Source organism: Geotrypetes seraphini, chromosome 2 (assembly GCF_902459505.1).
Source record: "Geotrypetes seraphini chromosome 2, aGeoSer1.1, whole genome shotgun sequence".
Lineage (NCBI taxonomy): Eukaryota > Metazoa > Chordata > Amphibia > Gymnophiona > Dermophiidae > Geotrypetes > Geotrypetes seraphini.
In genome coordinates this window covers 262,516,930-262,531,201 of record NC_047085.1, presented here as the reverse complement: position 1 = coordinate 262,531,201, position 14,272 = coordinate 262,516,930, and the positions used below count along the sequence as shown (strand labels likewise).

Genomic DNA, 14,272 nt, shown 5'->3' with positions numbered 1-14,272 from the left:
CCCTGAGTCCAACGGTGATGCTCCACCTTATCCTCCCCCCCCGAGGCCACCGGTGCTGCTCCACCCCCCCCCCCGTGAACCGGCATTGCTCCCCCAAACTCGCATCGCCCGCCTCTGCTCGCATCACCCCCCCCCCCCCGCAATCCTACATCCCTCACCCACCCAAACACAATCCCTTACCCCGATCTGGCACCGGCACCAGCACCAATGCACAGGACATGCCGGTGCCGGTGCCGGTGCCCGAAGAGCCTGCCTCTTGCCTGGGCTGGGCCTTGAGCATCTGCACATGCTCAAGGCCTTCTGGTTCTCGCTCTCTCCGAGATTCTCGGAGATCTCCAAGAATCTCGGCGAGAGCGGGAGCCAGAAGACCTTGAGCATGCACAGATGCTCAAGGCCCAGCCCAGGCAATAGGCAGGATCTTCGGGCACCAGCATTGGCATGTCCTGTGCATTGGTGCTGGTGCCAGACCAGGGTAAGGGATTGTGTTTGAGCGCGCGGGCAGGGGATGCCTGATCGCAGGGGAGGGGGCTCAGAAATCTAGTCAACACTCAGTTTGCAAGGCATGATTTGCGGGAATGTTTTGCTTGTCTTGCAAAACACTCGCAAACCGTGTTACTCGCAAACCGAAGTTTTACTGTATTAAGCTCTCAAAGAACATCTGATGGCTTTATTTAAATAGAGGTTAATAAAGAGCCGAGACAATCACCCACTGGGACTCAGATAAGTCTTGTGAATGGATTATGAATTTTGATTATTGTTTGCTGGGATTTACATAAGATTTGCGAATGAAATGATTTTTTTCTTATACCTTTTTAGCACAGAAGCACTTTTGAGAATATTTTTGAAATTATTCATTTAAGGGGTGGGGCTTTTTTGAGCCGTTTTTTGTCCCTTTATTCTGCTCCTAAAGCCTCTTGCTCAGCGTTTATTCACATTTGTTATTTATTATTAAGACTCAAATGACCAGCACCAGGTTTAAAAAACCTCAATAAGTCCTGCCCCGTACATCATTCAGTCTCCGTGATAATAAATAAGAAATGTGAATAAATGCAGAGACTGAATGATGTTCGGGACAGGACTTAGAAACATAGAAGATGTTGGCAGATAAGGGCCATAGCCCATCAGGTCTGCCCACTCTACTGACCCACCCCCAAGTCTACTATCCTAGAGATCCCACTCCTGGTGACAGGTTCCCTTGGCTTAACCCTCTAAGGGATCCCACATGGGCATCCCATTTGCTCTTAAATTCTTGCACACTGTTTGCCTCGATCACCTGCACCGAGAGCTCGTTCCAAGGATCAACCACTCTCTTGGTGAAGAAATGTTTCCTGGTGTCGCCATGAAATTTCCCGCCCCTGAGTTTGAGCGGATGCCCTCTTGTGGCTGAGGGTCCTTTGAGAAAGAGAATCTCTTCTTCCATCTCGATACGGCCGGTAATATACTTAAACGTCTCGATCGTGTCTCCTCTCTCCCTACGTTCCTCGAGTGAGTACAGCCGCAAATTTTTCAGCCTTTCCTCGTATGATAGATCCTTGAGCCCCGAGACCATCCTGGTGGCCATCCATTGCACCGACTCTACTCTCAGCACATCTTTTTGGTAGCGTGGCCTCCAGAATTGCACACAGTATTCCAAATGAGGTCTCACCATGGTTCTGTATAATGGCATTATGACTTCAGGCTTCCGGCTGATGAAACTCCTTCGGATGCAACCTAACAACTGTCTTGCCTTAGATGAAGTCTTCTCCACATGATCAGCAGTTTTCATGTCTGCGCTGATGATCACTCCCAAGTCTCGTTCTGTTGAAGTTCTAGCTAAGATCTCACCATTCAAGGTGTAAGTTCTGCACGGATTTCTGCTGCCAAGGTGCATGATCTTGCATTTCTTAGCATTGAAGCCCAGCTGCCATGTCGAGGACCAAAGCTCCAACAAATGTAGGGCCTGTGTCATACTATCGGGTGAATTGTCGTCTCTCACTATATTGCATAGTTTAGCGTCGTCAGCGAATAACGTTATCTTACCTTGAAGCCCCTGAGTTAGGTCCCCTATGAATATGTTGAAAAGGAGCGGGCCCAAGACTGAACCTTGCGGTATGCCACTGGTCACCTCCGATGTTTTAGAGAGGGTACCGTTAACTACCACCCTCTGAAGTCTGCCAGTCATTGATCCATGTAGTTAGTGTTTCTCCCAGCCCCATTGACTTATTGAGGTTTTTTAAACCTGGTGCTGGTCATTTGATGCTTTTGCCTGGGGCCATAAAAGTTATACAGGAGTATTAAAGTGCTCAACTGTGGCCCGTAATGAGGTGCCTCATTTTTATTAACCAGCAGATGTTCTTTGAGAGTTTAATATAGGGTTCTGCCAATTGTTCTTTTTGTTCCCATTGATGCTTACCCCAGCCCATCCTATACCAAATCATCATATATGGGATACAGACCATATAGGTCTATCCAATATCGGTCTTAGTTCTTTAATTTATATCCTTCGTTTTCTAATTAGAGATCCTCTATGCTTATCCCATGCTTTTTTGAATTCCATCACCATTTTCTTCTCCGCCACTTCCCTCAGAAGGGCATTCCAGGCATCTAACACCCTCTCTGTGAAAAAAAATTTCCTAACATTGCTCCTGAGTCTTCCTCCCTTCCTCCTCTATCTCTGTGTCTGTTTATCTCTTTCTTCTGTCATGCATAATCTCCTCTCTCTCTCTCTCTCTCTCTCAATTTTTCCCCTGTCTTGCAGCATGCCCACAGGACCTACGACTACAAGAGGGCATCCGTTAAAAATCAAGGGTGGGAGATTTCATGGTGACATCAGGAATGATCTTCCACTTCAGGTAGTTGAGGCCAACAATGTGATCAATTTCAATAAAAAATGGGACAAAAATGTGGGGTTACTTCGAGGGAGTGTTTAGGGGGGAGGGTTATTCGAGTGGGTAGACTTGTTGGGCCGATGGCCCTTTTCTGCCGTCATATTCTATGTTTCTATGTGTCCCTTTCCACATTACTCACATTCAATCTCAAATGCCCACTGAAATAACACAGTTTTTTAAAGCCTTTATCCAGGAGTGGCCAATATTCAACACAGGTACCTAGACAAAATTATCTAGGTACTGGTGCAAAATATCATTGGTACCTGAATAACTTCTGATTCCACCTTAGCTCCACTTCCAAACTGCCCCAGCACTTAAAGTGGTTGCTGCCACTTAAAATCTGGCTGGCCCTGATAAGCGGCACTTATCCAGGGAGAGAGGCTCCTATCCACAAAGCTACAACAGTAACAGATATAAAGCAAAGGGCCTAGCCAAATTACATGCGCAACCCCCCAGTTTTTTAATTGGTGTTTTAACTGAAAACGCCATTAAGTCAATTTAAAAAAAACATTAAACTTTAATTGAAGTTGTGCACAGAATTCAACATGGCGCCTATCGACGCCTACCTGAAAAGTGGGTGTGGTTATGGGACAGAGAATAGGCATGGTATGACATAGGCGCCGGTAAAATGGGCCAGGAAAACCCTGGCCTAGTATACCTGCACCTAACACTGTAGGAGTGGCTGGCAAGAGCAAGTTCAGCTTCAAAGGGGTTAATTAAAAAGATGCCTACTAGAAAGCCAGCAGAAGCTCAATGATAGGGAGCTAGTTTGGGATAGTGGGTATATAGTAGGTATGGGATAGAAGGTAAGGTGGAAATGTTCTTGCAGACACAGAAAGAGGCAAAGCATGAATGAGAAAAATTAGGAGTTTGTGTGAATAAGCTCCAGAGAAAACTCTGCAAAAGGGTAACAAGAGTTCAAGTTTCAAGTTTATTTAAGATATTTGATATAATCGCAATATCCAAATCCAATGCGATTTACAAAGATTAAAAATAGGAAAAATAAAAAATCCAACAAACAGGACATTAAAAACAATTATGACATAAAAATGCAATTGAAAAGGAGGGGGTTAAAGAAAATAGGATTAAATACAATTTCAAAATAAATGAAAAAGGATGGGTAAGGAGACAAAAGGTTAGGAAACGTTACCCACTTAATTTCTGCTTAACAGTGTTCCTTGTCCAGATAAATTCCAGAATGAGGTCATATGATTTTTAAATGGGTCAGTTAAAGGCATCCTTAAACTGCCAACTTTTTAGTAGGGACTGACTAGGAGTCATGTGAAAGTTAGTATATCAGGCATGAGCCTGAGTATGGCTAACAGGGGTAGTAGGAAGGCTGCTAAGGGAGATGAAGAATGATCATCTTGGGAATTCAATTGACTCATTAAAGGGGCTTTGAACAATAGGGTACCCAGTGCAGGGAAAGGCCCAGGACCCAAAAGAGGGGTCATAACAAAGATTGGATTCTCAGAGAGAGAAGTCCAGGACCCTGGAGAGGGTCATATCAGATGTGAAATCCCAGTGTGAAGGGGAGGGGAGGGAAGGGAAGGGAAGGGGGAGGGAAGGGAAGGGGAGGGGAGGGAAATAGGGTGGTAGAAGGGAATGTTGAAGTAAGAAGGGTACGCATAGAACCCAGTATCCATTTTGTTTCTGTGTACAAGTTTTGAAGTATAAAGAGTGGACAATCCTTGCAGGTAGGGATATAGAACCCAGAGCTAAAGGCCCCAAGGATGATGTCCAGAAGAGAGGGATATGGAAAGTTAAAAAGAAACCTATCCTTGGTAAGGGGAAAGAAGAGAGAAGGAATCCATACCTAAGAAACCAGGTAAAGAGCTTTGTAAAAAAAGGTTTGGGAAAATTTAAGGAAAAGTTCTAGCACTTACAAGAAAAGAATGCAGGGGAACAGCCTTAAATAGTGGAAAGAATACTTTCTCTGATAGGTGGCATGAAAACTTTTCCCCAGGTAACTAGCAGAAGAGCTAGGGTTACCAGATTTTACCTGCCCAGTTCTACCATCCCTACCCCGTTACACCCATGCCATGCCCCAGCCTCACCCTTAGCCCCCCCTCCCCCAGCCTGCCTGTTGGAAGGAAGGGCATAAGCCCATACTCCTCCAGATGTGATCTGCTTTTCAAACCCCAAAGTGCCAGGTTTTGAAAAGCTGTCCGAGTAAATCTGGACGTCTGGTAACCCTAAGAAGAGCGATGAGGAAACCCATATTCTACTGCCTTATACAAATTCCAAATTAGCTGTATTTTTTAAGATTTTAAGAGACTGGGATTTTTTTTTGTTCAGTAAAGAATACAAAATGCAAGTACAGATCACCTTTGTGACAAAAACCCTACAATTCAGGCTTTGAAGTTTGAGATTTTATATATAGTTCTACAAGGTAGGTCATAGTCATTAGGACCTGGAACCTAGTAATCCCTCTGTGTAATAAGTACCCAGAACAGGGGGTTTACGTATGCAATACTTACATAAATAATTTTAAAAAGTAACCCCCAGAGGACAAAGATAGTATACGAGGCCCCTTGTCAATAGAATTACATAAACTAAAGTGTACATGTGTCCTTCTTAGTAGGAAATGGTGAAACCAAAGATAGGCGGTTAAAGTTGTTGAAGGGTGTAATCCACAACTGAGCTCTCCCAATAAACAGTTTCAAATGATTAAAAACTAGATGTTAACTATGTTTTTTTGAAAAGAGCAATGCTATAATCTTACTTGAACATTGTCATACTGTGTCACTGCTCCTTCATTAATGCTCATCTCTTGAGGTTGAGGGAAACAAGAGTCAGTTGTGAGTGCAGGCTGCTTATCCATCAAGAAATCCTCTCTTGCGCTAACTCACAGCTTGTTACCCAAGTGCTTGTGTGTGCCAATCTCACTCAGAGCAGCAGCATTCTGAGCCACAGGAAATACTGCAATTAGTCTAGCCTGAGGTGACATTTCTTTTCAAGCTCTGTGGATGGTTGGGTATGTCAACAGTGATCACAGAGCTCACATCCCAAATGTGGGAGATGGAGTCTGACTGACAGAGAAGGAAACACCGAGAGAAAAAAAAGGAAATATATGAGATTTAAACAAAATAAGAGAATGGGAAAGAAGAAAGGAATAAAAAGACAGACTGTGGGCAGAATTTGAAGGCATTTGCTGCTGATAAGGTTTTATTAAAACTTTGTTTTGCTGTGGTGAGGAGAATAAAATGTATTAGAAATTTATTAGAAATGGCAAATGTAGTGGACACAGGAATTAACAATACTGTGTAACTAATATTTTGTCAAACAACATTCCAAAATGAAAAAAATTTAGTGCAAGAAAATAACATGTTTAAACGAACCTAATTCAGAATTGCATTGTCAACATTGAGGGGTGGAGAGAGGCTTACAAGATCACAAAAGGCATAGAGAAAGTGGAGAGGGACAGATTCTTCAAACTTTCAACAACTACAAGAACGAGAGAGCATTTGGAAAAATTAAAAGGGGACAGATTCAGAACCAATGCTAGGAAGTTCTTCTTCACCCAAAGGGTGGTGGACACTTGGAATGCGCTTCCAGAGGGCGTGATAGGGCAGAGTACGGTATTGGGAGTTCAAGAAGGAATTGGAAAATTTTCTGAAGGAAAAGGGGATAGAAGGGTATAGATAGAGGGCTACTATACAGGTCCTGGACCTGATGGGCCGCCGTGTGAGCGGACTGCTGGGCATGATGGACCTCTGGTCTGACCCAGCAGAGGCACGACTTATGTTCTTATGTAGAACAGTGCTCAGAACGTGCTTTTATTCTACAACTGCAAAAAAAGGAGGTAGAAAGTAAGCTCTAAAGAAGTCTACTAGAGATAATTTAGAAGGTCTACACTTAGAAAACTGGATACAGAACACTGGGAAAAATGCACAGGACAGCAGAAAAGGCCTTTGGGAAGCATTTCTGAAAGTCTGGGTTTGGTTTGTATTTGTTTTTTAGGGGATTAGGAAATACTTCTATAAACATTAAGGCCCGGATTCTCTAACCGGCACTGTTCTCAGCGACTGCCTTAATATCGGCCGCTGATCACATGTCAGTCACGCAATGGTGGAGGTTAGAGAATTGCGCCTCCAGCAAAAGTAGGCACTAGAAATATAGGCCAGGTTTTTTCATGCCTATATTTCCGGCGCCTACCATTGACACGAATTGCGCTGCCTTAGGTGCTGCTCGGTGTCTAATGCCACTTCCAGCGTTATTCACAACACTCTGGATGTACACAAATTCAATTAACATTCAACTTATTGATACTTTAGTCACCACCAATTATATCCTGTTTGAGCTATTCACTCATTACTAATCAAACCTCCGTTGTGCTCGTGAGCAGGGTTAACTCACTCTACCACCAAGTGCTACAAGCTAAGTAGCACTTCAGCCTTTTGATTTAGTATATCATTAATGAATTGAAGTTCAACAAATTTATGAATTTATGAATAAGCACTGGCACTTTTCTATGAATTGACATATTTAATGGAAAAATTATTTATATATAAAATTATTTAATAACATATTTAAAATGAAATATCATCGTCTATAAGTTCCTATGAGGATGGCTACCACACTAAGAAATCATCAAATTAATAGATTCAGGGGTCCTTTTATCAAGCCGCGCTAGCGGGGTTAGTGCGTCGGACATTTCATCACACGCTAACCCTCGCGGCAAGCATAAAAACTAACGCCTGGTCAATGGAGGCGTTAGCGACTAGCGCATCAGGCGGTTTAACCCACGGTATTCCGCAAAATTAAACCCCCCTACCGCGCCTTGATAAAAGGACCCCTCAGTGTGGCATACTGAAGAACTTGGTGGTAGAGTGAGTTAACCCTGCTCACGAGCACAACAGAGGTTTGATTAGCTCAAACAAGATATAATTGAGTGGTGACTAAAGACTTCCAGCGTTAGCCATGTCTACAGTGGCATTAGGTGCCATAAAGTGCCTAAGGAGACGTGGTTCTGGTGCCAATTTTTTTAGGCACCAGAAGCCGACTTGAAACTCAGTTTAAAATGTTTAAATGGCGTTTGTCACTGAGCTTGGGCACCTACTGCAGCCTAAAAAAATGATGCCATTTAAAGAATCCGGGCCTAAGTGATGGTCACATGTACTCATATATAGGGTGACCAACTGTTAGCTAAGGAAGATTTAGTTGGGACTAATTTTTAGCAGCACGGCATCACTCCTACAAATGTTCATAAAGAATGGATAATATTAAACAAAACAATTAATTTACATTGTACATAATATACAGATCACAATATAGAATAAAAAATTACAAATTTGCATGTTTCTTTGTCTTAATTTATAAAGAGATTAGGTTTTTACCTTGATAATATCTTTTCCAATAGATAGAGATGATATGCTGAACTGTAGAGTTATTTAGCTATGCTCGTGAGCATACTGCAGAAGATGTCAATCACAGCTTTTCAGTTCCTCCTCCTCCTTGGTCTCTACTGCCACCTTCAGTTTATACCAAAGCCAGCGACACCTGAACAGAAGCCAGAAGAAGGAGGGGTACGGGGGACTCTCCAAAACCAGGTGTTTGATCTGCTCATAGGAATTTAAAACAATCACTGAATGAACAGTAATGTAATTGAAACATTAACAAGCCTCTGAGAGGAACAATGAATATAAGAAAAATACAAGTTAAATAAGAAACATAAACAGCTTGACCATTTATGGAGCTCAACCATTCCTCTTTTGTAATCATATACACAGACTCATCATCATGTCAATAGTCTGACTTGACAGAAAAATCCTAGCTATGGAGCTGACCATTAATTTATTATTTCTATTTTTAGGTATTTATATACCGCCTATTAAAGTTATCTAAGCGGTTTACAATCAGGTACTCAAGCATTTTCCTTATTTGTTCTGGCAGGCTCACAATCTACCTAATGTACCTGGGCGTGGGGTTCAGCATACCATCCCTATCTACTGGAAAATATATTATCAAGGTAAGAATCTAATCTCTTTTTTCAGTTCAATAGAAATGTTATGCTGAATCTTAGGGATGTACCTAAGTCCCAGTTCCCAAAGTCTAGGGTAAGAGAGATGAGCCTGCACGCAATACTGAGGACCCAAAAATGGCATCCTCCTGTGTTGCTATGTCAACCTTGTAGAATTTGGTGAAAGTATGAAGGAAGGACCAAATGGCCAACCTACAAATCTCCTCATGGGGGAACTGCTCTTCCGCCCAAGAGGAGGCCACTCCTCTTGTCGAATGCACCTTCAACAAGATAGGTGGCTGTTTGCCACAACTAATCTAAAGATGGTGGACTTGGAAGCAGGTCTGCCTTGTCTTGCCTGATTGAGTAACATAAAAACATACGAACATAAGAATAACCTTACTGGGCCAAACCAATAGTCCATCAAGCCTAGTAGCCCAACTTCATGGTGGCCAATCCAGGTTACTAGTATTTGACAAAAATCAAAAGAGTAGCAACATTCCATGCTACTGATCCAGGACAAGCAGTGGCTTTCCCCCCAGGTCTTTCTCAATAACAGACTATGAACTTTTCCTCCAGGAAATTGATCAAACCTTACTTAAAACCAGCTATGCTGTCTGCACTTACCACAATCTGTGGTAATGCATTCCAAAGCTTAACTATTCTCTGAGTGAAAAAGATTTCCTAATATTGGCTTTAAAAGTTTTTTCTCTGCAACTTCATTGAGTGTCCCCTAGGCTTTATCATTTTTGACAGAGTGAAAAATCGATCCATTTGTACATGTTCTACTCCACTCAGGATTTTGTAGACTTCAATAAAATCTCCCCTCAGCTGTCTCTTTTCCAAGCTGAAGAGCCCTAACCGTTTTAGTCTTTCCTCATGTGAGAGGAGCTCCATCCCCTTTATCATCTTGGTTGCTCTTTTTTGAACCTTTTCTAGTGCTGCTATATCTTTCTTGAGATAAGGAGACCAGAATTGAACGCAGTATTCCAGGTGAAGTTGCACAATGGAGCGATACAGAGGCATTATAGCATTCTTAGTCTTGATAACCATCCCTTTTTTTAATAATTCCTAGCATTTTGTTTGCTTTTTTGGCCACCACTGCACATTGGGTGGAAGGTTTCATCATATTGCCTACTGTGACACCCAGATCTTTTTCTTGGGCACTAACCCCCAAGGTGGACCTTCATATCTGTTAACTGTGATTCAGGTTATTCTTCTCAATCTATATCACTTTACATTTATCCACATTAAATTTCATCTGCCATTTGGATGCCCAGTCTTCCAATTTCCTAAGGACTGCCTGCAATTTTTCACAATCTGCATGCATTTTAAAACTTTGAACAGAGCTGCATGGCGGTGGTTTGTTCAGATTTGGGCACCTGTGTGGGATAATATGCCTCCAAGAGCTCGTAGTTATCTGTTGAATATGTAATGTGGGTGAGTGGGTAGGGGGAGTGGGGGGTTGACTGTCTGTTGTATATGTGACTTTGTATACTGCAGTGGGGCCACCGTGAAGAACAAGCATGAATGGCTCGTTTAGTTTTGTGTTGTGTTACTGGATGTTTTAATAAAAATTTATTAAAATCAAAACTTTGGACAGTTTAGTGTCAACTGCAAATTTAATCACCTCACTCATCGTTCCAATTTCCAGATCATTTATAAATAAGTTAAATAGCACTGTTCCTAGTACAGATTCCTGCGGCACTCTACTGTTTACTCTCCTCCATTAAGAAAAATGACCATTCAAAACTACCTTCTGCTTTCTATCTGATAACAAATTTCTAATCCACAAATGAACTTTGCCTCCTATCCCATGACTCTTTAATTTTCTCAGGAGCCTCTCATGAGGAACTTTGTCAAAAGCTTTTTTGAAAATCTAGATATACTACATCAACTGGCTCACCTTTATCCACGTTTATTCACACCTTCAAACAAATCAAGCAAATTGGTGAGGCAAGATCTCCCTCGGCTCAACCAATGCTTGCTCTATTTCATTAAATCATGTTTGTCTACTTGGGTGAAGAAGAACTTCCTTACGTTTGTACGGAATCTATCCCCTTTTAACGTTAGAGAGTGCCCTCTCGTTCTCTCTGTAGTTTCCCGGATCTCCCCTTGAACCTTTCTTGAAAATCGGCATAACAATCGCCACTTTCCCATCTTCCGGACTCCTTCCTGATCTGATCAACAGATTGGCTATTAATTGAAGCAGTTCAGCTATAACCCCTTTCAGTTCCTTGATTACCCTTAGATGGATGCCATCCAGTGCTGGGGATTTATCATTTTTAAGCCTATCAATTCTTTTGCAATGTCACTCCAGGTAGCAGCTCAAATTTAATGGCGTTATGATCACTGTTTCCCAGTGGACCCAACGCAATTAACTCCTGTACTAAGCCTTGCATTCTACTAAGGACCAAATCTAAAATAGGTCCCCCCTCTTGCTCCTAGACCAGTTGCTCCAAGAAGTAGTCATTTATGATGTCTAGGAATTTTACCTCTCTAGCATTCCCTGATGTAACATTTAACCAGTCAATGTTGGGGGTAATTGAAATCACCCATTATTATACGGTTGCCCAATTCACCAGCTTTCCTAATCTCTGAAAACATTTCTTCATCTGTTTGCTCATTTTGTCCCAGGGGACAGTAGTATAACCCTACCTTCATATTCCTTCCCTTCACACATGGAATTTCTATCCCTAAGGATTCCACATTGCTAACTATGTCATGCAGAATGTTTATTCTATTTAATTCAATTCTCTCTTTAATATATAACAATATAACACAACCCCCCTCCAATTTGATCTACTCTATCCTTACAATATAATTTATACCCAAGTAATACAGTGTCTCATTGATTGTCCTCCTTCAACCAGATCTCTGCGATACCTGTTTTATCTACCTATATAACTCTCCTATTTTATTTTTTGGCTTCTAGCATTTGTATACAGACACTTCAAACTGTGTTTTTTCTTTGTAACTACATGCTGCTGAGAAGACAGGGAAAATATGAGTCTTTTACTCTGCCTTCGTCTTAAACACTCCTGCCGTTCTTTTACCATTATTGAAACCTCTCTATTGGGACTCCCTAAATATCCAGTTTAAATAGTATCTTTCAAGGGTACCTCACACCGAACCATCCGCTCCTGGGTGACTGTTGGCTTTCCTCTGCATCTCAGTTTAAAAGCTGCTCTCTTTCCTGCAGCCTGTTTCCAACCTGGTTAAGGTGGAGTCCATCCTTTCGGAACAAATTCCCCCTTTACCAGAAGATTGCCCAGTTCCTAACAAATCTGAATCCCTCATTCCTGCACCATCATCTCAACCACCTCTTGGGCTCTACATATGGAATTGGTAGCATTTCTAAAAATGTTACCCTGGAGAATCTGGTTTTCAGTTTTCTACCTAAGAGCCTAAATTTGGCTTCCAGAACCTCCCTCCCACATTTTCCTATGTAATTGGTACCTACATGTACCAAGACAGCTGGCTCCTCCCCAGCAGTATGACATATCTGAGAGCCAAATATATGTAATAATACTTTTATGTATTTACTTGAAATTTGGTGGGAAGGATGTTTGCATGCTAAATGACACTTAAACCACTTGTTGACATAGCCAACCAAGCCTATCTTCATAATGGCCAAAGACAGACCTGCTATTTAGGTGGGTATATCTGGCTGCTTAACTTAGCCAGTCAGCCAATGAATATTAGTGCTGACCAGCAAAATTGGTGACTGGGATAGTTACTGACTGAATATCGGCAACTAGCCGGCTTAGCGCTATTTAGCCAGCCAGGAGCCATTCTCAGCCAACTGAATAACGCTGAATATCGGGCAGATGGAGTCCATATTCAACAAGGTTTAACCAGGCAAGTTAAACCCCGCTGAGGTGGCTGGCTGATGATGGTCATCAGTACTTAACTGGGTAGTGCTGCTGAATATCTTTACTAATTGCCCATTCCCTAACTGGCTAGAGTAGAGAACACTTAACCTGTTAATGATGCTATTCACTATCAGGTTAAATGGTCACAAAAATTTAGGACAGCAAGAAGCTGTCAATACCGGGAGTTGTGCATGCCTCAGTACTGAAGATCTGGGGTTAGGTCAGCCCATTGCTGGAAGAGTCTTACAAGCCGCTTACCATTGTGAGCTGAATATTACCTCCTGTTATAAATTTAGGCTTGCAATTCATTTGCATAGATTTGTAAGCACAATTTATGACCCAGTTTTAGTGTTGCATATCAGTGCTCATCTTCTACATGTTTTCCCTGACCTACATCCGCCCCTGTTGCCATCTACTTGTTATGCTCATACACTTAGCAGGTTTGTGAAATTGTGAGAATAAATTAGGCATTCAGCCCTAGTAAATTGTCAAAAAGACCAACTTAGGAGCATAATTTTCAGTTAGGAGCATAAAAACCCTCTAAATATTGGTCCCAGATTGTGCATTTCCTTACCTGTGGAAGAGCCTGGACTACAGTGTCTAGTAAGGCCCTCATCCCTGTCGCCATTTTCAACAGCTTCAGTACTGGCAAAACAAAAGGACATGTAAGAGGCATTTAATGTGAGTAACACTTTGAACACTTGTTAGGCAAAAACAGTAAGGGAAGATTAGGTTCTTACCTCGATTATCTTTCTAGCAGAAGGGTACGGTAGTGTTGACAAGTGGGTTTCTTCCCTTCACCCACAAGGATTGCAGAAGGCATCATCTATATTTTTCAACTCCGCCACCGTTTGTCACTGGACAGTACCTCAGTTCCTCAGTTTGTACCATAGCAATGGATAACCCTAAGAAAGAGATACAAGGAAAACATGGGGAACTCCCCAACAATTCAAGTCTTTTCTGCTCTACAACAAAAACAATTAATTAGACCAATGGACACATAGCATAAACAAGGTGGAACCAAACAAGCCACCTACCTGTGACCAGCACTAATATTTATGCAGCTTTATAGTCTGTCAAAGGTTTCACTATAGAGCATACTTGTTTAACAGAAAAACATTAAAGCATCTTCATTTTCTCTTGGTTCTCTTGGTTGTTCACAAACATCTGGAGACACCCATATATATCTGAAGTAGAAAGCAGGCTAACTTAAAATCTGACAGGGTGGGCCATCAAAACTACTGTGCCCTTCTACTAGAAAGAAGATTATCGAGGTAAGAACCTAATCTTCCCTTCTAGTGCAAAGGATACAGTAGTCTTGACAAGTGGGATATACCAAAGCAGTCTCCTTAATCTGGGGCAGGGCAGATGAGCCTGCTGCGAGCACCGAGGACCCAAAAGTGGTGTCCATTTGTACAGCCACCTCCACTCTGTAAAACTTTGTAAAAGTATGGAAGGTGGACCATGTAGCTGCTCTACAAATCTCCTCAGGTGGAACTGCCTGGAATTCTTCCTAAGAACAGGCCTTGCCTCTGGTGTAATGCACTTTCAAAGAAATCAGCAGCTGT

The 14,272-nt window shown here is 42.1% G+C and overlaps 1 protein-coding gene across 7 annotated transcripts in view; it reads right to left on the bottom strand.

Moving 5' to 3' along the window:
• The window catches only part of CACNA1I (calcium voltage-gated channel subunit alpha1 I), a 1,298,213-nt gene that overhangs the window by 92,574 nt on the left and 1,191,367 nt on the right, over positions 1-14,272 (bottom strand). For all 7 annotated transcript variants that reach the window (XM_033929511.1, XM_033929508.1, XM_033929510.1 and 4 more), the window contains one exon: positions 13,279-13,349. In XM_033929511.1, the coding sequence (XP_033785402.1) occupies positions 13,279-13,349 (71 nt within the window). The remainder of the gene's footprint in view (positions 1-13,278; positions 13,350-14,272) is intronic.